Source organism: Centruroides sculpturatus, unplaced genomic scaffold, assembly GCF_000671375.1.
Source record: "Centruroides sculpturatus isolate CEXI.00-Female unplaced genomic scaffold, Cexi_2.0 scaffold99, whole genome shotgun sequence".
NCBI classification, from domain to species: domain Eukaryota; kingdom Metazoa; phylum Arthropoda; class Arachnida; order Scorpiones; family Buthidae; genus Centruroides; species Centruroides sculpturatus.
In genome coordinates this window covers 729,407-755,649 of record NW_019384321.1, presented here as the reverse complement: position 1 = coordinate 755,649, position 26,243 = coordinate 729,407, and the positions used below count along the sequence as shown (strand labels likewise).

Sequence of the window (26,243 nt, the reverse complement as noted above, 5' to 3'; positions counted from 1 at the left end):
CATGCAGAAGTCCATTGTTGCATACACTGTGGCAGGTAGCTCCATCTTGTTGGAACCACATGGCATTGAGATCCCTGTCTTCCAATTTAGGCCACAAAAAATTGGTTATCATCGACCTGTACCTCTTGCCAGTGACAGTTATGGCAGTGCCAGCTTCATTTTGGAAGAATTACAGGCCAATGACCCTGCCAGACCGAAATCAACACCAAACAGTGACTTTTTCTGGATTCATTTGCAACTGATAAGTCTCATGTGGATTGTTATTCCCCAAATGTGACAATTTTGCTTGTTAATGTAGTCATTCATCCAAAAAGGTCCTCGTTTCTGAAGATGATTTTCCGTCCAAAATTGGGGTCCACTTCAAACTGCTCCAGAGCCCAGTCAACAAATGCTTGACACCTGCCTATGGTCGTTTACCTTCAGTTCCTGGATCAATTGACTTTTGTACAGGTGAAGGCCCAAGTCCCGACGCAAAATTTGCCAAGTTGAGGTGTGCAAAGGCCAAGTTCTTCTGTGCAACAAGGAGTTGATTGCTGCAGGTTATTCTGCACACACTTGTTCACTGAAGAAATCTTTTCTGCAGACAGGTCACATTTCAACAATGTACGGGTGTTGTTTGATTGTTTACTGAACCAGTTGATTCCAATTTATCCACCAAACGACAAATAGTCACCTCAACAGGGCAATAGTGTGTACTATAAATCACATACACACAGAACATAGCTTAAACTGAGCACTCATTTTGATAGAAAAGTTTAATGTTTCGCACGCATTGTTCAATACTAATTTTCCATGATGATTTGCCCAGCATTAATTACTGTAACCTCCAAATTTGACAGCTGTAGCTTCACTAACACGGCCACTATACACTGTCAAAGTTGAAGTGCCCTTAGCGGAAAACCCTTTATAAATATATGTTATTCAATACTAATATTTTCAACCACAGTTAATCAGGGCTGACATATTAAAGTAAACAATTTCTGTAAAACATTATAAAAGTGTTTGTATATCTTCATGCTTTTGCATTGATCCTTATTTCTATATCCAAGGAATGGATCTCTCTCCTGCTTCTTCAATTATATTTTAAAATGAGGAGCATCGATGTAAGTAAAACAGTAATTGATATACAATTTTTTTCTTTACAAGAAAATATTTTTCAAGATTAAACTGTGTTTCATCCAAAGAACAACTGAAAGTAATAACAACAAACATGAAATAAATTCTATAAAATTTAAATTAATATCACTTTTTAGCATTAGAATATTTTATTCATAATATTCATTCATATTGTTTAATTATAGAATTGTATAATGCGTTGAATTCAGATGAAAAGAATACTGTATTTTTAAAGAATATTTCCTTCGTAACACGTTTCTTATAAGAATTCACGGTGTTCAAGCCTGTAAAATGCAAATTCTTAAGAGTGAATCAAGGATTTCATTCTTGCAGTATTGAATTTCGTTCTTCTCTTTTTTTGTTTTCTGTATTTTCAGGGTAAAAATTAGCTGAATGGAAAAATAAAATATTCAAAGTATTTTGTAGTGATTAAAATTAACATTCTCTACGCTAAATCTTTTAAAATATATAAATTCTCTTTAATTATTTGATATTAACAGTGTACACATTTAGTAAAATTACAATAATTTTTCCAGAAATCACTCTGATATTCGAACCTCAACTATTAACATATTAAATTTTATTACCTACGTCATTAAAAATTTTCAACAACTAGTCGCTTAGCTTACCGGCAACATTTAAATCTGTGCGTGCATCGCTACCTGTTATGATCTTTTATAATTAGAAACTTAGTTATTTTATAATAATATAAAAAGCTTATTTTTTAGGATAGGGATGGGTTTTATAAAAAAAAATTGTAAATGCTAACAACGAGTAAAATCGTCATGAAGTTTGACCCTACTGGAGATATGACACCACCGCTGTTTATCTCTCTACCCCTCGACTTTGACCACCGAAATTGAATAATATTAATGCCCCTGATACACAAATCTTGAAAATTTCAGAAATTTTCTACAGAAAGCATATAAATTATTAAGCTTCAAACGGTAAACAAAGTAGTGCTCCCACACCCAAACGAATATCCATATACAGTGAAAACTGCTTATGCGACCACCTGCATTCCGCGCGCACCTGTCAACGGGCAAAAATTCTGGCACGGAATACTTTATCCATAGAGTCTTCGTATAAGTTACCTGTATTAAACGACCACCTTTGTAACTCAACCTTCGGGCATCGATTTTTGGTCCGAAAAAAATGTACTGTACAACAACTGTAATAAGCGACCACTTCCGCGAATATATCTGGTGTAAGCTATTCTTCAACAACGTTTCCCCCTCCTAGTATAATGAATTAGTGTAACCTCTCATTCGAACCCACCTCGGGCACTTCTCCCACCCTCAAAACTAGGTGCAGGTGTTAATGAATTAGTCTAGCAACAAAGGAAATTCATTTCAGTTTGTTGGAAAATGTCCGAAAACGAAAGAAATGCAAAGTGCCGTCGTTAGAAGATCGTGTAAAAGTTATCACAACAGCAATTAGCGGCGAAGTTTAAACTATGGGAAAACGAAATTGACTTTACCGTAGACCTACAGTATTTTCCTTGGGGGTATAAAATTTTGTACACGATACAATTAATCGGCTGATCTCATCGTTTGATAAAATTTATTTATTTTAAAGCTCATATACAGTACATGTGCGATAAATAGTTTGTATCAGCCTACCTTATTTCCACGATATTTTTAGAAAAATAATATCCAAGTAATTTCGCATGCAAAAAATATTCAAAAAATAAATGCATTAATGCAAAAATCAGTTTTACAGGCAACCTTCCTTTTCATTTCATTCAACGATTTCATTACATTCCGCGATTGTCATTGCGGAATCGAAATTCCGCAATGACAATCGCGGATTGTAATGAAATCGTATAACGAGAAAAAATAATAAAATATTAAATACAGTATTTTTAAAGTTAAAATAAGATTAAACTAACGAACACCAAAACCAAAGTGATGGAGAGATACGACGCGCTTGTATATCGATGACATAATACACGTAACTGAGGAGAGAACGAAGACAACAAAGTTGAATTAAGTCGGGAAAAAAGAAAGTGTGCATTAAAATCGAGAAAATGAGACTATTGTATTCATCTTTAAAATATTGGTATTAAATCTGTCTTATAATATCACGATGACTCCTGTAAATCGAGTTATCCAATAAGAATAAAATACAATACCAATATAGCCCTATCGTTGAAAAAATTCGCTTATTTTTGCTCACCTCGAGTTTTGCTTAGTGGAAATGACTAAAAAGTGCGCAAAATACGTACGGAAATACGGTATTACAGCACCACCTGTATTGGACGACCACCTGTGTAAAAGACCGCTTTTTGAAGGAACCGTGGGTGGTCGCCATAGACAGGTTTTACTGTATATATTAAAGTACTAGCTGTGTTACCAGTCGTTGACGGGAGATATTTATTTGATGAAATTATATTTACTTACCTAAAGAGTATATCTGCAGAGAATTGTTTGTTCCAGATTCATAATTCTATTAAAGGTGTGGAATATTTTCTAGATAAACTTATTGAATAACGGTAAATTGGTGCTGTCTGTTGTTTTTCACTTTTATGTCGTGTAGAATCTTTCGGAGAAACGTTCATCAAAAATCCAAATGCGGCACATTCAGTCATACTATAAGAATTAATAAATTATAAAATAAGTTAAACTAAACAATAACTTCCTACTTAAGTAACAAATATTAGTATATAAGAACTCGCATAAAACTGAAAAATTTAAGATGAACACAAATAAACAGTATATCGTCATTGGAAATATTGTGTATATACAGCAGGGATAGCCAACACGTACACTGCGTTCGACCGCAAATGTTTTGAAAGTAGCCCGCGAAGCTAAAGTTGAACAATTTGCTTTCACTTAAATTAATGTTTAAAAATCTTAATTTGATAATTTATTCTTATAATAATAGACTGTCCAACGTACCCGTACTGTTTGTATATATCCCGATGAACAATGCAAATGAATGTTAGCTCATGCGCATATAAAAATCCTAAAATTGCCCATATTCATAGTCGCCCGCAGACTATATTTTACTCAAAAATTGCCCCTAAGGGATAAAAGTTCGGCCACACCTGATATACAGTATTCTTAATATCGCTACGCTTCGATTAATTTTAATTTGTTTGCAGACAACAAATGTACAGACGATAAAATTAATAATACACGAAGCTTTCGTTCCAGTCTCCCTAAAACGCTTGAAAAAAATAATAGCGACTTGTGGTCACGTAATAACACACTGCAATTTTAGTCTCACATTTTATTAAATTGTAAATTTGTCAGCCCTTTTTTACAAAATAATATACTGTACGTTATTTTACACCATTTATTGAATACGCAAGTCATCTGGATGGACTACATGGAAAATGGCTTGATCAATTATCGCACCAATCGTTATGGGGGTTAATGTTGCCTATGGTTCCAAAATGGCGGAACTTCCGGCAATCTCCATTTGGGGTCATTTGGTGGAATAGCGCCCTCTGTCAACTATACGATACAACGCGTGACGAAATATGCAAATTTGTTGAACAAGCCGTAAAATGTATTTGTGCGTAAATATGCAAATTATTAGATATGAAGTAGTAGATGAATGTTTCTCGTGGAAATATGCAAATTCATAGTGAGACGTTTGCGAAGGTTTGTCATTGCATGTTTTGTATACTCTATGATAGTTTTCTCTATACTATTTTTATACAAACAAGTTATTTAGGAAAAATCTAATCTTAAATTTTTTTATTAAATATTACGATATTTTTTGTTTGATGGTAATACAGCGATAATGAGTTTTGTAGACAACAATTACGACGAATTTTGGTCCGGTTGTCGGTTGTACAACCCACAAATTTTACCAGTTAATGGAATCTGAATATTTGGAATTAGGTTTGGAATCAATTATTGATAATGCGTTTAAATTTGCTGTAAAGTTAGGAATACAACAAATGGACGACGTGTGCATTTTATGTTCGAAAACTTGTAAAATATATTATCAAAGTAACAGAAATTCTTGTCTTTTAAGATGTAGCAATTGCGGAAGTAAGTATTCTGCTTACGAAGGAACCTATAAGGGTAAATGTGGCAATATTTCTTGGGGTGGAATTTTGTCGTTCATATGGCATTATCTTTGGAATGTACTGTACTGTACGTCAACAAATTCGGCTGTTGCTGCAGGTATTTCTAGAAAGGCTAGCATCGATTGGTCAAACCACATATGTTTATTTATGCTTATAGCCTTGAATAACATGACATCATTTAAAATAAGAGGTCCTAATAAAACCGTCAAATTAGATGACAGTAATATTTAAACGCAAATACGAAAAAGGGCGTATATTGAAATCTACATAATGGGTCATAGGAGGAATATGCAGGGAGGACAAAAACTGCTTTATTTGTCAAGTGAATGACAGATCTGAAACCACCCTAAACTGGGTTGTGTCTAAATTCTGGTAGTCTAATTATCACCGATGAATGGAAGGGATATAATCACATCAACGACATTGAAGGAATAGATATTGAACATAGAACAGTTAGTCATTCAAAAAACCTTGTAAACCCCAAAACAGGTAGGTGATCATACTCAAAACATTGAAAGGTTATGGGGTTATTTAAAAAATAAAAAAACCTGTCAAAGCATTACACGAATGATCTGTCTGACTCATACATGTATTCGTTTATGTATAAGAAGTTTATGAATTGGCCTGCTATAAAACCCGGAGAAAGATTTTAAATATTAATAAAATACTTGAGTATGATATATCCAGGTACCGGAAGAACACCAAAATGGCTGGAAACAGAGTGTTCCTGCCCAGTTTCTAATATTAAAAAGAAGGAAATACAGGAAAGAGGAAAAAAAGAGAAGACAACAAAGAAATTGACTAATAAGATAAAGAAAAGAAAGTCAACAAGTGCAGAGGAATCGACTACGTCACGGAAGAAACGTAGGAAAGAAAAAAAAGGATCACTAACGTGAGTAATATTTTTATAAATTTATTAGAATAAGTTATTTTAGTTTAGGAGGCGTGTCCTTCGTTCAAAACATTGTTATCGCGTAGTCTCAAAAATAGTTCAGAATGGCGACAGGAAGTTCCGCCATTTTGGAACCATAGGTAACATTAACCGTTATGGAAATATTAACATTATGCTGACTTTCATCTGAGGATATAGCCCAGGCACATTATTTTCTTCAGCAATTTGCATAATAACACATCTTTGTACTTGTTTTGAAGTACTATTTTTTCAGTTAGGGGTGAGAATTTGAACAAGCTGTTTTCCAAAAATCTATATGCCCTAGTGTTAAAAGCATACATATTTTTTATTGACATATAGTAACTAGCTTGTTGCACCCGACTTTTCCGAGGTTTATAAAGTAATTGTGTTGTAACAATTACTTTATAAACCTCGTTAAATACGCTCGTTATTATAGACTGTGTTATTAATCGTAAATTTAAATAAAATGTTTGTGGTAAGACCCATTTTAAGAACATTATCAGAATGTCTATAAACTAATGTGGAAGTTTCTTTTCGTTAATAGAGAGTGTTGTAGAAAAATTATTAGAATTAGTTTGGTTTATTTGGTTACGACAACGAGTCGGGTGGACTATAATACCTCCGGGGAAGGATTTTGTAAAACACTGCTATTTAAATAGCGAAAACCAGCCTATAACGGCTGATACTCGGCATGCTAGTGTTTAGAAAATATTTCAGGATCCTATATGAGATCGTGCAATACCACTAATTCATCAGAACAATGTAAACTAAACATCCTTTTATCATGGAGTAATACTGGTTTTCATTATCTCTCCAAGACATGTTTTGTTTGTTCAAGTTTTCCCTTTCCGCCATTTTACCCTTGGTAAACGTGGCTAATTGTTGTGGATTTCTTTTACCGTACTCAGACGTTTACTGTCCTTAGCCTAGACATGGTTTGAAAGAGGAAATCTTAATTCCATTTCAAGAAGTTATCTGCCTTGGTGAAGCGTTGCCTGATACAATTTCCCTCAAAATGATTAGCTTTTGCTTGCCGATAAACATGTTAGATATCCAGGTTAATGTGGGATGCGCAATTCTCTCTTAAGTGTAAATTATGTAAATAACTTTTTTTGCACTATTTAGTTTCAGTACAATTTCGGTTATTGGTAAGCATCACTTAGACTTTTTTTTCTCATTTTCGTTTAGTTTATGGACTTTCCCATTTTTATCAATGTTTGTATAACTGTTCGAAATAAACAGAGAAAAATACTCTGCTGTTTGAAAAATCTAGTAAACACGCACGAATAATATTGCTTGGAAATAATTACTTAACAACTGTTACATAACTTTTTAATTAAAAACTCAACTTTTATAATTCATTTTGTGTGGTTGATTTCTTTAAGTGTATATTTTATTACGTGGCAATAAGCTTCTGGTATCTTACCAGGAAAATGACAATTTCAAATTACCTAAAAATGTAACAAATTAATTTTTCATAATTAAATATTTATTACATAACCATATCTGACTTTATAAATGCTTATTTTTTCAGGAGATAGTTCTGTACTTCCAGTAATTGATTTAAATTTATGGTAGTTTGTTTTTTGCTAAACACGATTAAAATATTTAATCTAGATTTTCAGATGTATATTATTACGTTTTAAAATATATTTGAATTTAATTTATATTTTTCAATTTAATGATTGCAACAAACAAAGCTTGAAGCCTTTCTAAAAGAGTAAAAGCTAGCAAGTGTTGTTGCATGAATTTCCAAGGTCCTCACAATTTTTAGTCATTTGTACTGTACCATCACCAGTTAAGAGTTATTTTAAAAATCATCATTATTATTATTTTCTTGGTATGGTTGCTATATAATGTTGATAGCTGTAAAAATCACTTAAATCCTGATAAGTCGATTTTTCACACAGCTAGTCCATGTTTCGTGACACAAGACTTTATTGTATTAAACTTTTAAAACATATCAAAATTATTCTTTCAATCACTATATCAGTGTATTTCTATTAATAGGACATATCATACTGGTGTATAAGATTACAGCCTCACAGTTATACAGATTAAAATTGTTTTATTTTTCAATTACCTGTTCTTTAATTTGTACTTTTTATAATTAATATTGGAAGTTATTATTAATTTATTTATTTATTTTNATTCCGCAATGACAATCGCGGATTGTAATGAAATCGTATAACGAGAAAAAATAATAAAATATTAAATACAGTATTTTTAAAGTTAAAATAAGATTAAACTAACGAACACCAAAACCAAAGTGATGGAGAGATACGACGCGCTTGTATATCGATGACATAATACACGTAACTGAGGAGAGAACGAAGACAACAAAGTTGAATTAAGTCGGGAAAAAAGAAAGTGTGCATTAAAATCGAGAAAATGAGACTATTGTATTCATCTTTAAAATATTGGTATTAAATCTGTCTTATAATATCACGATGACTCCTGTAAATCGAGTTATCCAATAAGAATAAAATACAATACCAATATAGCCCTATCGTTGAAAAAATTCGCTTATTTTTGCTCACCTCGAGTTTTGCTTAGTGGAAATGACTAAAAAGTGCGCAAAATACGTACGGAAATACGGTATTACAGCACCACCTGTATTGGACGACCACCTGTGTAAAAGACCGCTTTTTGAAGGAACCGTGGGTGGTCGCCATAGACAGGTTTTACTGTATATATTAAAGTACTAGCTGTGTTACCAGTCGTTGACGGGAGATATTTATTTGATGAAATTATATTTACTTACCTAAAGAGTATATCTGCAGAGAATTGTTTGTTCCAGATTCATAATTCTATTAAAGGTGTGGAATATTTTCTAGATAAACTTATTGAATAACGGTAAATTGGTGCTGTCTGTTGTTTTCCAGTTTTTCACTTTTATGTCGTGCAGAATCTTTCGGAGAAACGTTCATCAAAAATCCAAATGCGGCACATTCAGTCATACTATAAGAATTAATAAATTATAAAATAAGTTAAACTAAACAATAACTTCCTACTTAAGTAACAAATATTAGTATATAAGAACTCGCATAAAACTGAAAAATTTAAGATGAATACAAATAAACAGTATATCGTCATTGGAAATATTGTGTATATACAGCTGGGATAGCCAACACGTACACTGCGTTCGACCGCAAATGTTTTGAAAGTAGCCCGCGAAGCTAAAGTTGAACAATTTGCTTTCACTTAAATTAATGTTTAAAAATCTTAATTTGATAATTTATTCTTATAATAATAGACTGTCCAACGTACCCGTACTGTTTGTATATATCCCGATGAACAATGCAAATGAATGTTAACTCATGCGCATATAAAAATCCTAAAATTGCCCATATTCATAGTCGCCCGCAGACTATATTTTACTCAAAAATTGCCCCTAAGGGATAAAAGTTCGGCCACACCTGATATACAGTATTCTTAATATCGCTACGCTTCGATTAATTTTAATTTGTTTGCAGACAACAAATGTACAGACGATAAAATTAATAATACACGAAGCTTTCGTTCCAGTCTCCCTAAAACGCTTGAAAAAAATAATAGCGACTTGTGGTCACGTAATAACACACTGCAATTTTAGTCTCACATTTTATTAAATTGTAAATTTGTCAGCCCTTTTTTACAAAATAATATACTGTACGTTATTTTACACCATTTATTGAATACGCAAGTCATCTGGATGGACTACATGGAAAATGGCTTGATCAATTATCGCACCAATCGTTATGGGGGTTAATGTTACCTATGGTTCCAAAATGGCGGAACTTCCGGCAATCTCCATTTGGTAGAATAGCGCCCTCTGTCAACTATACGATACAACGCGTGACGAAATATGCAAATTTGTTGAACAAGCCGTAAAATGTATTTGTGCGTAAATATGCAAATTATTAGATATGAAGTAGTAGATGAATGTTTCTCGTGGAAATATGCAAATTCATAGTGAGACGTTTGCGAAGGTTTGTCATTGCATGTTTTGTATACTCTATGATAGTTTTCTCTATACTATTTTTATACAAACAAGTTATTTAGGAAAAATCTAATCTTAAATTTTTTTATTAAATATTACGATATTTTTTGTTTGATGGTGATACAGCGATAATGAGTTTTGTAGACAACAATTACGACGAATTTTGGTCCGGTTGTCGGTTGTACAACCCACAAATTTTACCAGTTAATGGAATCTGAATATTTGGAATTAGGTTTGGAATCAATTATTGATAATGCGTTTAAATTTGCTGTAAAGTTAGGAATACAACAAATGGACGACGTGTGCATTTTATGTTCGAAAACTTGTAAAATATATTATCAAAGTAACAGAAATTCTTGTCTTTTAAGATGTAGCAATTGCGGAAGTAAGTATTCTGCTTACGAAGGAACCTATAAGGGTAAATGTGGCAATATTTCTTGGGGTGGAATTTTGTCGTTCATATGGCATTATCTTTGGAATGTACTGTACTGTACGTCAACAAATTCGGCTGTTGCTGCAGGTATTTCTAGAAAGGCTAGCATCGATTGGTCAAACCACATATGTTTATTTATGCTTATAGCCTTGAATAACATGACATCATTTAAAATAAGAGGTCCTAATAAAACCGTCAAATTAGATGACAGTAATATTTAAACGCAAATACGAAAAAGGGCGTATATTGAAATCTACATAATGGGTCATAGGAGGAATATGCAGGGAGGACAAAAACTGCTTTATTTGTCAAGTGAATGACAGATCTGAAACCACCCTAAATTGGGTTGTGTCTAAATTTTGGTAGTCTAATTATCACCGATGAATGGAAGGGATATAATCACATCGACGACATTGAAGGAATAGATATTGAACATAGAACAGTTAGTCATTCAAAAAACCTTGTAAACCCCAAAACAGGTGATCATACTCAAAACATTGAAAGGTTATGGGGTTATTTAAAAAATAAAAAAACCTGTCAAAGCATTACACGAATGATCTGTCGGACTCATACATGCATTTGTTTATGTATAAGAAGTTTATGAATTGGCCTGCTATAAAACCCGGAGAAAGATTTCAAATATTAGTAAAATACTTGAGTATGATATATCCAGGTACCGGAAGAACACCAAAATGGCTGGAAACAGAGTGTTCCTGCCCAGTTTCTAATATTAAAAAGAAGGAAATACAGGAAAGAGGAAAAAAAGAGAAGACAACAAAGAAATTGACTAATAAGATAAAGAAAAGAAAGTCAACAAGTGCAGAGGAATCGACTACGTCACGGAAGAAACGTAGGAAAGAAAAAAAAGGATCACTAACGTGAGTAATATTTTTATAAATTTATTAGAATAAGTTATTTTAGTTTAGGAGGCGTGTCCTTCGTTCAAAACATTGTTATCGCGTAGTCTCAAAAATAGTTCAGAATGGCGACAGGAAGTTCCGCCATTTTGGAACCATAGGTAACATTAACCGTTATGGAAATATTAACATTATGCTGACTTTCATCTGAGGATATAGCCCAGGCACATTATTTTCTTCAGCAATTTGCATAATAACACATCTTTGTACTTGTTTTGAAGTACTATTTTTTCAGTTAGGGGTGAGAATTTGAACAAGCTGTTTTCCAAAAATCTATATGCCCTAGTGTTAAAAGCATACATATTTTTTATTGACATATAGTAACTAGCTTGTTGCACCCGACTTTTCCGAGGTTTATAAAGTAATTGTGTTGTAACAATTACTTTATAAACCTCGTTAAATACGCTCGTTATTATAGACTGTGTTATTAATCGTAAATTTAAATAAAATGTTTGTGGTAAGACCCATTTTAAGAACATTATCAGAATGTCTATAAACTAATGTGGAAGTTTCTTTTCGTTAATAGAGAGTGTTGTAGAAAAATTATTAGAATTAGTTTGGTTTATTTGGTTACGACAACGAGTCGGGTGGACTATAATACCTCCGGGGAAGGATTTTGTAAAACACTGCTATTTAAATAGCGAAAACCAGCCTATAACGGCTGATACTCGGCATGCTAGTGTTTAGAAAATATTTCAGGATCCTATATGAGATCGTGCAATACCACTAATTCATCAGAACAATGTAAACTAAACATCCTTTTATCATGGAGTAATACTGGTTTTCATTATCTCTCCAAGACATGTTTTGTTTGTTCAAGTTTTCCCTTTCCGCCATTTTACCCTTGGTAAACGTGGCTAATTGTTGTGGATTTCTTTTACCGTACTCAGACGTTTACTGTCCTTAGCCTAGACATGGTTTGAAAGAGGAAATCTTAATTCCATTTCAAGAAGTTATCTGCCTTGGTGAAGCGTTGCCTGATACAATTTCCCTCAAAATGATTAGCTTTTGCTTGCCGATAAACATGTTAGATATCCAGGTTAATGTGGGATGCGCAATTCTCTCTTAAGTGTAAATTATGTAAATAACTTTTTTTGCACTATTTAGTTTCAGTACAATTTCGGTTATTGGTAAGCATCACTTAGACTTTTTTTTCTCATTTTCGTTTAGTTTATGGACTTTCCCATTTTTATCAATGTTTGTATAACTGTTCGAAATAAACAGAGAAAAATACTCTGCTGTTTGAAAAATCTAGTAAACACGCACGAATAATATTGCTTGGAAATAATTACTTAACAACTGTTACATAACTTTTTAATTAAAAACTCAACTTTTATAATTCATTTTGTGTGGTTGATTTCTTTAAGTGTATATTTTATTACGTGGCAATAAGCTTCTGGTATCTTACCAGGAAAATGACAATTTCAAATTACCTAAAAATGTAACAAATTAATTTTTCATAATTAAATATTTATTACATAACCATATCTGACTTTATAAATGCTTATTTTTTCAGGAGATAGTTCTGTACTTCCAGTAATTGATTTAAATTTATGGTAGTTTGTTTTTTGCTAAACACGATTAAAATATTTAATCTAGATTTTCAGATGTATATTATTACGTTTTAAAATATATTTGAATTTAATTTATATTTTTCAATTTAATGATTGCAACAAACAAAGCTTGAAGCCTTTCTAAAAGAGTAAAAGCTAGCAAGTGTTGTTGCATGAATTTCCAAGGTCCTCACAATTTTTAGTCATTTGTACTGTACCATCACCAGTTAAGAGTTATTTTAAAAATCATCATTATTATTATTTTCTTGGTATGGTTGCTATATAATGTTGATAGCTGTAAAAATCACTTAAATCCTGATAAGTCGATTTTTCACACAGCTAGTCCATGTTTCGTGACACAAGACTTTATTGTATTAAACTTTTAAAACATATCAAAATTATTCTTTCAATCACTATATCAGTGTATTTCTATTAATAGGACATATCATACTGGTGTATAAGATTACAGCCTCACAGTTATACAGATTAAAATTGTTTTATTTTTCAATTACCTGTTCTTTAATTTGTACTTTTTATAATTAATATTGGAAGTTATTATTAATTTATTTATTTATTTTCCTTATATCATGTTGTTGTAAATTCCTGCTGATACTTACTGGTATGCTTAATGTTGGTAACTTTGTATCTTCCATTTTACATTTTCTCAAATACCAACTTTCCGATTTTAATTTTTCAATTTCTCTCTCTGTGTTTTCTGTAGTTTTCATTTTCTTTTCCACCAGGATTTCTGCTATATATATTATTGAAAACTTCGTTAATTAATATGCATCTATGTCCTTAATTTAATCAAAATTATTCTTTCAATCACTATATCAGTGTATTTTTATTAAAGAATAATTTTACAACAACATGATATAAGGAAAATAAATAAATTAATAATAACTTCCAATATTAATTATAAAAAGTACAAATTAAAGAACAGGTAATTGAAAAATAAAACAATTTTAATCTGTGTAACTGTGAGGCTGTAATCTTACACACCAGTATGATAAGTCCTATTAATAGAAATACACTTAAATTAAGGACATAGATGCATATTAATTTTAAAACATATCTTTACATCAAATACATTTCGGGCTAATATAACTTTATAGCCCCTCTTCAGTGCTAGTAAGAACAAGAGTAAAATAAGTCACGGCATTATTGTGGTAAGCTATAATATTTACATAACACAATTTGCATATTTATTTACATGCATGAGAACGTAGAAATAATTTGATACTCCAAAATACGCTTTTAAGCCTATACAGCAGGGGTGTCCAACCTTTTTTTGTTTCTGTGGGCCGCATTGGAAGAAGTCAAGGAGTTTTGGGCCACAAGTATATATAATATATACTATTCGGCCACAAGTATATATAATATATACTTGTAGCCGAATACACAAGTATATTTAAGGACTAACGTGTGTAGATTATAATAATAAGTATTAAAACTTTTTCACGAAAAAGGATATTTTAAAAAATTACTTCTACACACACTTTCAATTTTTACTTAGAAATAAATAAATTCATTTTTATTACCTTGTTTGCCTAAAAGAGACAAACGAAAATTTATTTGAAAAACACAAATATTTGTTTTATTTGGGTCTCTAATTAATAAAAAGCGACGAAGCACCATTTTAAAGTACATTTTTATTCAACTAATATACTGTATTTATAAATAATATGTAGTCAAAAAAGTAGCCTAAACGCCAAATGATAATTTTTACGTCAAAAAAAGTACCACATTTGGCGCAATGTAGGCAAATGTTGTAATGGTGGAAGAAATACTAAATAAAGCTGGAGTTGTGACTCAAAGGATTATAGACCCAAATGCGGGGAAAGGAGAGAAAGGACAAAGATAAAGAAGTGAGAAAGGTTGGAAAATTAAGGGTCAATATTTTCAAACAGAAGATCTAATTAAGTTTTCTCACTACTTTTTATCTTTTGTCTTTTCTCTCCTTTCCCCAAATTTCCTTTAATCCTTCCTCATTCACACATCTCCAAGTATTTGAAAATATTTCCTTTCCACACAAAAATAAAATATGAATGAAGGTTTACGAGTTTGTGAAACTTCTTTTTTGAGTTTATGCCATTGAAATAAATAAATAATAAAAAATTGAAACATTTGTCGGTTTTGTTTACACGTTTATTGGGCCTCATTGGAACTTGCCTTAGTCCGCGGGTTGGACACCCCTGCTATACAGTATAAATATAGCTAACCGTTGTGACATCATACGTATTAGTTACAATTTTAAAACCTTAAAAATGAAAACTGATTATATTAACCTGTAAATGTACAATTCACGTGGAAATTGTATAAAATTTTTTGAAAAAAATTTTAAATAAGACAAAATTCAATATTAAAATCTGCTTTAGTATCCAATAATTTCAGCGGTTACGTAGGTGTTCTCAACAACTTGGCTACTAAGGTACATAAAAGTGTTGTACAAGTATCTTACATATTTATCTATTATAGTAATGGAATAATTAAATGTTCACGACAATATTAAAAGTCAATGTAATAGAAACAAATAGGAAAAGGAGGCTATAAACAAGCTCCGTAATACTTATTATATTACATGCGACGCTGCGCCCTCAATTATCTGATACCAGTAGCGTGCCGTCATTAGAAGCGTTGGAAGCGCCGCTTCCCTCGTATTCTCTAAAAAATAAATAAATATTAATATTAATTATATGAAAATAATCGCACAATATTTTATTATAACCGTATTATGTATCTTATTACAAATTTCTATACTACACGTGGAAAAAAAATTGCTATTGTATATTAGAATATTAGTGGCGGAGTGGAATCTCCTGTATTTTCAGATTACGAAAAGCCAGATTTGCGCATGCGCTTTACAGAGCACCAACCTCACCCGGTTTAGCCGGTGGAAGCCTACGACCTTGGGTGAAAGCTGCACACATATAAAGATTCCAATTCTATCAAGGACCGGTTCTGGGCTGTTAGCCGCCTGCCCACTAGATATTTCGATTACGTGAATAACGAGTAGATTTATAACTTAACCCAACCGATAAGAATTTACTGGTATGTTTTTACGATAGTTCTGTATAGTTGACAGGAGTTTAAAAAATCCATTAAAATATTTGATATATTTATTCCGCTCTCCGATTTTATATTACTCACGGATTTCGATGTTAAACCAGTGATATTACGATTTCGTACATCCCATCTTTAAGGGGATGTAGAAAAAAACGTGTACAATTCTTGTATAATGTTAAAAAATTAACCGTTACTTCGACAGCGTCATTTACAACTAAATTTAATGAATGAGAGAGATGCACCAGGTACAGAAAAGGCTCTAGAATTTATTTTCCTTAAATTTACGATTTATGTATCCGTTGTCGTAAAAATTTGTCTTTCCACTTTTTTCCCGAGACTACAAATATTCGAGTACAAAGTAACTGGTTTCGACTTATTTCTACTTAAGAAGTAGTTAAATAATTAAGCGATTAGGGAATTGGGGACGTAAACAAAACCCTGATGAAAGAGCCGGAATTTTACTTAAACAAAAGCCTAACCGGACCAATATCTAGCCGAGTACAGTGGGACTGATTTCTTCGTAATATTAGATGTAATAAAGACAGAAATTTTTCCAGTTCAATGAAAGTGAGTAAAAGTTGTAAATTTTGGAAATTTCCGTGGACACCTGGTCTTAAAACGAATTACAGTAGTTAGAAAACAAATGACTTTTAAGTTTAACAAATTTAGATTTTTACAGCTATGATGAGAAACGTTTAAAATTTACAACAACCCTGTCGCGTCCTTTGAGATATACTAGTGATGAGACAAAAGAGACATTAACCGGTATCGGCACCCTCGGGATTTGGCAAGCATGCACCGCACCGCACACCTACCAAGACCGTCTCTGATTCCATCCACGAGCCACTGGTAGGGAGCAATTTTAACTAGGTGGATTGTTTTAATATTTAAAAAGTAAAGACTATTTTATGTTATTTTTATGTACGTTTCTTCACAAAACTATATTTATAATTTTCTTTAAAAGTATATTCATACAATTGAATATTTTGTACCAGGTATGTATAATTGTATATCATCACACATTTTATTTTAACAAGTAAGTTTTTATAATTTTATTTTTAATTTTAGCCCTTATATTATAGCTAGCAATTTAGAATGTAATTGTGATATCGAAAATTTATTTCAAAAAGTTTTGGCTCGAGACCATATAATGAAAAAGAAAAAATTTGTTCGACATTTTCATGATAAAATTTATGAAGATATAAAATGGCTTTGTGGATGCATAAAAATGCAAAATTTGTTTTGTTGGCCTTGCCTACTATTTTCAAATAAAATTAGTGTGTAGAATGAGATTGGCTTTGACGATTTAAATAATTTGAGTAAAGCTGGCAAAAGACACGAAAATCCTAAATCTCGCATCGATTCTTTCGTAAAATTGAAGCAATTTGGAAATCAAAATAGAATAGAACTTAACATTAGTACACAATATAAAATATATATTGAAAATTATAACAAGATAGTTACGGCTAATAGATATATTTTAATTAGTAGATGTTATCAAAGCGAGAATTGGCATTTAGAGGGCGTATAGAATCTATTAAATGTAATATAAGAAAGTTAATTATATTGAACTTGCTTATTTATTAAGTGCGTTAGATAATCTATTAATTAAAAATACATTTAGAGAAGTCTACGGTTTTTACTGGCTTATCGAACAAACGAATACGAATGGATCTTAGACCATTGCTGACTGATTGCCCCTGGAAGTCGGCTTCTTATAGAAACACAGATTCCCTATCATCAAATGTCACGGCACGACACTGTCTGATACCATCTCTCATCCATGATCATGACATTTGAAGTGTTTACAAGTTTATCATTAGGTTGTTTTATGCTTTCTACCTGTTCTTTAAATTTCCGTTTGTAGATATCTTTTTCTCTATATAAAATTTTTATTTTATTTCTATAGATTTGGATATTATTAGTAATTGAATGTCTATACCACGGAGAGTGGTAATATTTTAGGCGTATAGCTGCCTCATGTTCTTTGATTCGTTTTTCCAATACACGACCTGTTTCATCTATGTATAATCTCGGGTTATACTAAAATTACATTCAATTTTATATACAAATTTTATATTTTAATTCTCCAGATCTTTTTCATCCGGTCTTTTTGTCTAATTTAAATACCTTTATGATGACATTTACGTTGTTTTTATTAGGATTACAATTTAAATTCTTGTTTACTATATTCAATACTTATTTTACGTTAACTATTTCATTTTGCAATACTTTTAACCAGTTTTCATTAAATTTTATACTAAAATTTTTTATTTACACTGTTTTTTGCTGTTTAGGATTTTTATACTTTCTTTAAATTTTCTGCTGTATAGGCCTACCTCCTTTTCTTTTTGCAAAATTTTTGTTATGTTGGTCAATATTACAATCATTTAATGTAAAATGATCGTAGAAAGCTGAATTGTTTCTACAATATTTTAGGTCGGCAACATGCTCAAGTCTGGTCTATATTTTCTGTTTTCTTTCTCCTATATAATATTTAGTGGCACTACAGGTATATGGGATTTGATAAACGATATTTTTAGTTTCTTCTGGTTTTTATTTTTCCTTTTTGTATTAATTGTCTCTTTTTAAGTCTAGAAGATAATTTTTGGTATATTGGTGCAAGTTTTACTTTGATTTTATTCGTTCTCTCTGTTAATCTCTTCGTATAGGCCTTTAATGTACGGAAAGGTTATATATTTTACTGGTGATTGTTCTTTATTATTCGAAGTGGTACGATTGTAATTTCCGAGTGATATCTACTGTCATACAAGAACGAAATGTTTCTGAATGGATTAATTAATGAGGAATCAGAAAAAAAAATGTAGGCTCCTTCCTCACAGACAATGCAACATCTCACAGACATCTTCAATATGCAACACGTGTCCGGTGAGAACCTCACAGAATATCTGATTAATTTAGTTTTATAAAAATTAAAGCAGAATTCTTGAAAATGTACCTTAAGTTTAAACTGGCCCAAAATGTAGTGTTCTACAAATATCTCGATCTGCCACTCGTAGCCCAAGCTTGCAATCCCAAAAATCATCTGTACGTTATGAAATAAGAAAAGAACTACCATTAGTAAGGAGACAGCCGAAAATCTGTTACTGTGAAAGCAAAACCATATTCACCAGACTAGAGTAGTTCTTGGTCTATTGTTCTCTAAAAGCATGGAAGGACTTCGATCTAAACGAACGATTTAACATATCACAGTTCAGACAAAATTTTTACTTTGAATTTTGAAATAACAGAATTTCCTCAACACCTAAATCTTTATATCACCTGCCAGGATAAAAGTACAGTTAAGTACTAACGGAATTTCGAACTATCCTAGTTCGAGTTAACCAGGATTTCCTGTATTAAGAATTATAGCAAACAAAATGTGCATTGTCTTAATTACTAATCGAATAAATTAATTTTAACTCTAATTAACACAAGAAACGATCGATGTAACAATTATTTATTGAAGAAAGTTTTACGCATTGATATTGTAATTACATATTAAAAATTCAGGTATTGATATGAAGTTTTAATAACTAAATTCATTAAGGAAAAGGTGCTTTTCCAACAAACTTTAGATATACAAACGAAGTTTATGTATAAAACTACAGAAAATTGAAATTAGAAAATTTCAGCAAATTCAAAAACTTAACAAATGATTTTAATTTTAAAATAACTTGTCCTTAAATTTTGTATAATGATCAAAAAAGATCATTATACAAAAATACAAATTATATGTTTAGAAAAAATCTATTTTTGAGTGTGAATACTGTAACATTTTTTTTTTTTTTTAGCTCTGTTTCGAAAGAATTTCGCTGGACATTATTGACATTCATACGGTTTATCTCCGGTGTGGATTTGAAGATGTCTGTTTAAGTTATTCCTTTGTGTAAACTTCTGTTTACATATGTCACAACTGTAAGGCTTTTCTCCGGTGTGGATTCGAAGGTGTTTAATTAAGTTCGCCTTTTGAGAAAACTTCTGTTCACACTTGTCACAAGTGTAAGGCTTTTCTCCAGTGTGGATTCTTTCATGAGTTTCCAAACTTTCTTTAGTTCTAAACTTCTGTTCACATGTATCACAACTGTAAGGCTTTTCTCCGGTGTGGATTCGAAGGTGTCTAATTAAGTTTCCTCTATATGAAAACTTCCGTTTACACTTGCCACAAGTGTAAGGCTTTTCTCCTGTATGGATTCTTTCATGAATTTCCAAACTTTGTTTAGTTGTAAACTTCTGTTTACATGTATCACAACTGTAAGGCTTTTCTCTGGTGTGGGTCCAAATGTGTTTAATTAAATTTCCTTTTTGTGTAAATTTGTGTTTACACTTGTCACAAGTGTAAGGCTTTTCTCCAGTGTGGATTCTTTCATGAGTTTCCAAACTTTGTTTAGTTTTGAAATTCTTCTTACAGTGTTTACATGAAAATTTCTTTTGGTTCCTTTTCTCTGCAATTAAAAAATGGTTTGAAATGATATTTTATCGATATATAATAAAAATTTTCTGAAATCAAAACAATAATTAATCAACAATGATATAGAAATTATTATATAATTAAATATCTAGAAGCAATTTCTGCATCAAACCAAAATCTTATTTTAGAAATGATAAAGTTCGAGTGTTATATTTTGTCACTAATATATTCAACTACGTATTAAAGTAAACAATTTCTGTAAAACATTTTAAAGGTGTATTTATATTTTCATAATGTTTCTTCTTATGTCTTTGCAATGGATCCGCTTCTGTTTTATTTTTAAAGGAGCACTGATGTAAAGCAGTATATTTAATATACAATTTTTTCTATAGACTTCAAAAATATTTTTTTCTAAACTCTGTATTTCGTCCAAAGAACAACTGAAAGTAATAAAAATATACTTGAAATAAATTGTATAAAGAATTTAATTTAATATGACTTTTAATATTAGAATGTATTATTCATATCCTTATTCGTTCCTATTGCTAAATGTAAAGTTGTATAATATGTTGGATTTACAGAAAAAAAATATTGTATTTTTAAAAGACTTGTGTTAAGTATACTTTCCTCATAACTCGTTCTCGATAAGAGGAACTCGCAACGTTGGAAAATGTAAAATTCAAATTCTGAAGATTGAATCATTAAATTTATTCTTCCAAAATGTAATTAATTTTTTCTTTATCTTCGTTTTTGTTTCCTGTATTTTCTGGGTGAAAATAAGCTAAATAAGAAAATAAAACAATCTTAGAATATCAGAGAAAATCATATTCAATGTATTTTGTACAGTGATTGAAAATTCTATTCTCAATAAATGTATTAAAATATATAAATTCTTAAAATAAAGGAGTGAGCCAAAATAATTATTATCAAGATGTCTTATATTTACAGAGTGGCTAATGAATACTTAAAATACTTTAATTAAGTATGTTTATTGTGACCATTCTGTGATAACACACTTCAATGATTTTCAGTTCTATTTATTGTACTGTACACTGATAGACAGTGGCGATAGAAGTGTGTTGTGACAGGACTGTTATATTAAACATATTTAAACTATTTTAAAAGTATATAAATTCTATTTTGAAAGTATTTGATATTTACTCATAAACAGCGTACACATTTCATAAAATTACAATAAATTTTGAAAAATCTATTCTGGTAATTTCAATTTTTTTTTGTCATTCGCGAAATATTTTCAAAATTCTTCTAAACAGCTGTTCATCCAAAAAATATCTATACAGAATGTAAATAGTATGTAAAAATAAGCCTAAATTACAATAATGGCATTTATATAGACGTATAGTCACAATAATGTAGACGTTCACATTTATTAATTAGCTACACAGTATTTTGAGAACCTAGAGTTGAGGAGGAATGCGAAGATGAGGAAGACAATGCGCATGGCGACCCAGTCACGTGGCTCTCCTTCAACCATACAGATGCAGCGCGCCCGTGGTCCCAATGGGATGCAGGCAGCGGGTCATGTGCTCGCTTTCATACTTTCGACCTAGTATTTGTTAGTACAAGCGATAGTCTATCCCGTGTGGATCTATTAGTCCATTATCCCATTATTAGTCCATTTTCGTGCTCTCCAGTTGAAGTGAAATCCACTAGTGCTAACATTGAAATAGAGTGGAAACGGATCTTCTTTGATGATGTATTTCAACCGCGCGTGGACTTGCAGCCTTGAATATCGATTGAGCTGAAATAAAAGGTTTTCTATTAGCCTAACTAGTGACGGTCACCTCCCGGAGGGATAAGTTAGGTTTTTTGGACAAGCCGGCCGCGAGCGAAAGCGAGCGTATCGGAGGAAGAAGGGTCGTAGGCTTCGACCTAGAGGAGTGTGAGGGCGTGGAAACGAACTTACTCGATCAGTGTGATCGTGTATCAACATCCGCCTCTGTTGAAGGTGAGTGTACAACTTGTTTTCTTGGCGTTTTACGTGGGCAGTTTCCTTTTTGTCTTTGCCGATGTGTCTTTAAAATATATGGCCGGACTGCCTGTTAAACATGCGCTACGCTTAGTGGAGAGAGCGACGCGACTCCCGATCGCGAAGGACGGAAATGATGTAGGCGATTTTTTATAGGGCTTTATCTCGTGAAGGGTCGTGCGTAGGGTAATGGTTCCTTTGACTTTTTTCTACCCACAGGGGAGTCTGCAATTCGGAGGGTTTGCCTACCCCTCAATCGGAGTTTGAATCATATCATATTATTAAATTACATTAGAATTAGCTTAAACCTAGATTTAAATTTGGCTGCATCTGTCGTGAAAAAATAATTATAATAATAAATAATAATAGTTTAATTATTAATAAAAATACTTCTTACCTATAAAAAAAGAAACTATTATTATCGACGATAACACTGACAGATGCTCCCAAATTACACCGGTAGTTAAACCAAATTTAAAGCAGAGGAAACACACAACCAAAAATTTATTCTCGTAACACCTTAAGACGCCTACAATTAGCCAAAATATGCCGGGCATCCACAGTCTCCTCTTCCAGTAAAAATTACACGATTCTCTAGAGTAATTATTTAAAAAATACAGCGAATTGCACCTTGCCTGTATAAAAAAAAGAGACAAAATAAGTGGAACATCTTAATTAAATAATACTTTTTCTGATAAGTCTTTATGCCAACAATTATAAGCGAGTATTAGAGGTTTGACACATACTGATCACAAATTTTAAGGTTTGGGCCATATTGATTTAATATTAAAAGCCATATGGATTCTTTTTCATGGTTAGATTCAGATTGTAGATGTTAATTTGTGCTAGGAATAGAGCCTTTTAGATATTAAAGATAATAGACTTTTATGGAGCTATTTCCGACATGTTAAGAAGGCTGTCTCGTAATTTTGGTTTCATTCGAATTGATGATTGGTTTCATCACTTTTTTACATAGTAATTTATTTGGTTCTTTGGATCTTTATTTTGTGGATATTTCGATTTTTAATCATTATAGGAATTGGTATGATGAACTTTTGGACCATGAATTTANTGATTAGATGGTGGTTCAGATATCTTTTGTTTTTTTAAACATTCGTGTGTAATATCTCGAGAGGGGTAGGACTTAAATGATTTCATTTGTCACTAACATTTATACGTTTTCATAAAACTCAACCCCACAGATTATTAATTTAATACTTTTGGTAGATAATAGAAAACAAACAACGGTTTTCGTTTAACCCGATGATAAATAACGGATATCGTAAGTAAATGTGTGTCATTTTTTCATTTGTGTTATTTGATTGAATTAACGTAGTTGAGTTTTAAAAAATACTTAAAAGTTTTAAAACAAAAGCTAATAATAATAATAATAATGTAAATGATTGTAATCTAAAATATTGTTTAATTTTGGGTGTAGGAATTTTTAAATTTTAAGTTAAAACACACAAAATACAATATTAGTAGATATTAAAATTTACGTTTACAACATTATTTAGAAAAATTCCTTAAGGATAAATTAAATCAATATCACAATTCTGAATATAGTATTAAAAATACAGGCCAATTCCTTGAAAAACTTAACTGCGGAATGTTGGATATATATTTTTATCATTTAGGCTCATCTATACAAAAAAATATAATTGATACATTGACCCAATAATTACATTTTAAATTAGTTAATTTGTTTTAAATCGTATTTTATTTGTAATACAAAATTTTTTAGACAATTGGATGGTATCTTCATGGGTTCATGTATAGGCCCTAAATTAGGACCCGTGATCGAATCCAGACAGGTCGAATAATCCCCAGGAATTTTTCGGGGGGGGTGATCCGACCGGATATGTTGGCCCACGTCTCTCATCAACCGGTCGCCCTATTGTGGGCCTGGCCGAATCAATAATGGGATTACTAAGAGGCCTCTTAGCGCCCACAGGAAGGAAAGTGTTAAATATAGTGTAATCGAACAATTGTTTATTGATACATCATCATAACGCACTTAAATTTGATAGTGGCTCGCCCCTGTACATGATACTTTTCCTGATAACAATGAAAGCATGTCAGTCATGTATCAAACTCCGTTTAGAAAATTTTTAATTTAAATAGCGTGACTTTCAGCTAAAAGCGAAGTTCATATATATACAGTAGAGCGTCGATTATCCGAATGTCAATCACCCGAAAGAATTCCAGTCGGCAAATTTAAATTTTCGCCAGTGCTGTGGCGCTGCAATCTTTGGCTATGTCTTGGGCTACTCGAATATTTTACGTTTTTGATACTAAATTAACTTCTGAAGTATAATTTTTTATTGTTATATTTTTCAATATATTTATTTTGATTGTACGAAATAAAAAAAAAATTTTTAACGATACAATAGTCTTCGCTAGGTTTACATCGACGAAAATTCAACGCGAAGTGACACGCAACGGAGAAAAATTTCAACATGGGATAGGTTATTTTTTTCGTATATAATCGATTATCCGAAACATCGATCTTCCGAACAACCCATCCCGATTGATTCGGATAATCGACGCTCTACTGTATATATATATAATTAATCGGGGTTCCTATCTGGTCTTGACATTCATCTAACACCGTTATTGAGATTAAGGACGGACAAACGGACGACATAGGTGTACAATTTTTTCAAATTGCAGCCCAATTATCAACAATGAGACAAAAAAAATAATTTCTTTAAAACAAAGAAGACGACGAATATTTATTTAATNGATCAGTGTGATCGTGTATCAACATCCGCCTCTGTTGAAGGTGAGTGTACAACTTGTTTTCTTGGCGTTTTACGTGGGCAGTTTCCTTTTTGTCTTTGCCGATGTGTCTTTAAAATATATGGCCGGACTGCCTGTTAAACATGCGCTACGCTTAGTGGAGAGAGCGACGCGACTCCCGATCGCGAAGGACGGAAATGATGTAGGCGATTTTTTATAGGGCTTTATCTCGTGAAGGGTCGTGCGTAGGGGTATGGTTCCTTTGACTTTTTTCTACCCACAGGGGAGTCTGCAATTCGGAGGGTTTGCCTACCCCTCAATCGGAGTTTGAATCATATCATATTATTAAATTACATTAGAATTAGCTTAAACCTAGATTTAAATTTGGCTGCATCTGTCGTGAAAAAATAATTATAATAATAAATAATAATAGTTTAATTATTAATAAAAATACTTCTTACCTATAAAAAAAGAAACTATTATTATCGACGATAACACTGACAGATGCTCCCAAATTACACCGGTAGTTAAACCAAATTTAAAGCAGAGGAAACACACAACCAAAAATTTATTCTCGTAACAAAGACGCCTACAATTAGCCAAAATATGCCAGGCATCCAGTCTCCTCTTCCAGTAAAAATTACACGATTCTCTAGAGTAATTATTTAAAAAATACAGCGAATTGCACCTTGCCTGTATAAAAAAAAGAGACAAAATAAGTGGAACATCTTAATTAAATAATACTTTTTCTGATAAGTCTTTATGCCAACAATTATAAGCGAGTATTAGAGGTTTGACACATACTGATCACAAATTTTAAGGTTTGGGCCATATTGATTTAATATTAAAAGCCATATGGATTCTTTTTCATGGTTAGATTCAGATTGTAGATGTTAATTTGTGCTAGGAATAGAGCCTTTTAGATATTAAAGATAATAGACTTTTATGGAGCTATTTCCGACATGTTAAGAAGGCTGTCTCGTAATTTTGGTTTCATTCGAATTGATGATTGGTTTCATCACTTTTTTACATAGTAATTTATTTGGTTCTTTGGATCTTTATTTTGTGGATATTT

The 26,243-nt window shown here is 31.8% G+C and overlaps 1 protein-coding gene across 1 annotated transcript; it reads right to left on the bottom strand.

The window, feature by feature from the left end:
* Positions 1–19,774: 19,774 nt before the first annotated feature.
* LOC111625531 (gastrula zinc finger protein XlCGF8.2DB-like) lies at positions 19,775–25,130 on the bottom strand. Its single transcript, XM_023368695.1, has 2 exons — positions 24,981–25,130; positions 19,775–20,492 (listed from the first exon to the last, which is right to left on the bottom strand). The coding sequence occupies exons 1-2, from the start codon at positions 25,071–25,073 to the stop codon at positions 19,848–19,850; spliced, it is 738 nt and encodes a 245-aa protein (XP_023224463.1). The 5' UTR covers positions 25,074–25,130; the 3' UTR covers positions 19,775–19,847.
* Between the last annotated feature and the right edge of the window lie 1,113 nt (positions 25,131–26,243).

Coding starts and splice junctions, on each gene's coding strand:
- LOC111625531 (XM_023368695.1), bottom strand. CDS start 25,073: ATGTCGTCCGTTTGTCCGTCCTTAATCTCAATAACGGTGTTAGATGAA. Junction 20,493..24,980: donor TTAATTATATATATATACAG/TAGAGCGTCGAT, acceptor TAAAATATCATT/TCAAACCATTTTTTAATTGC.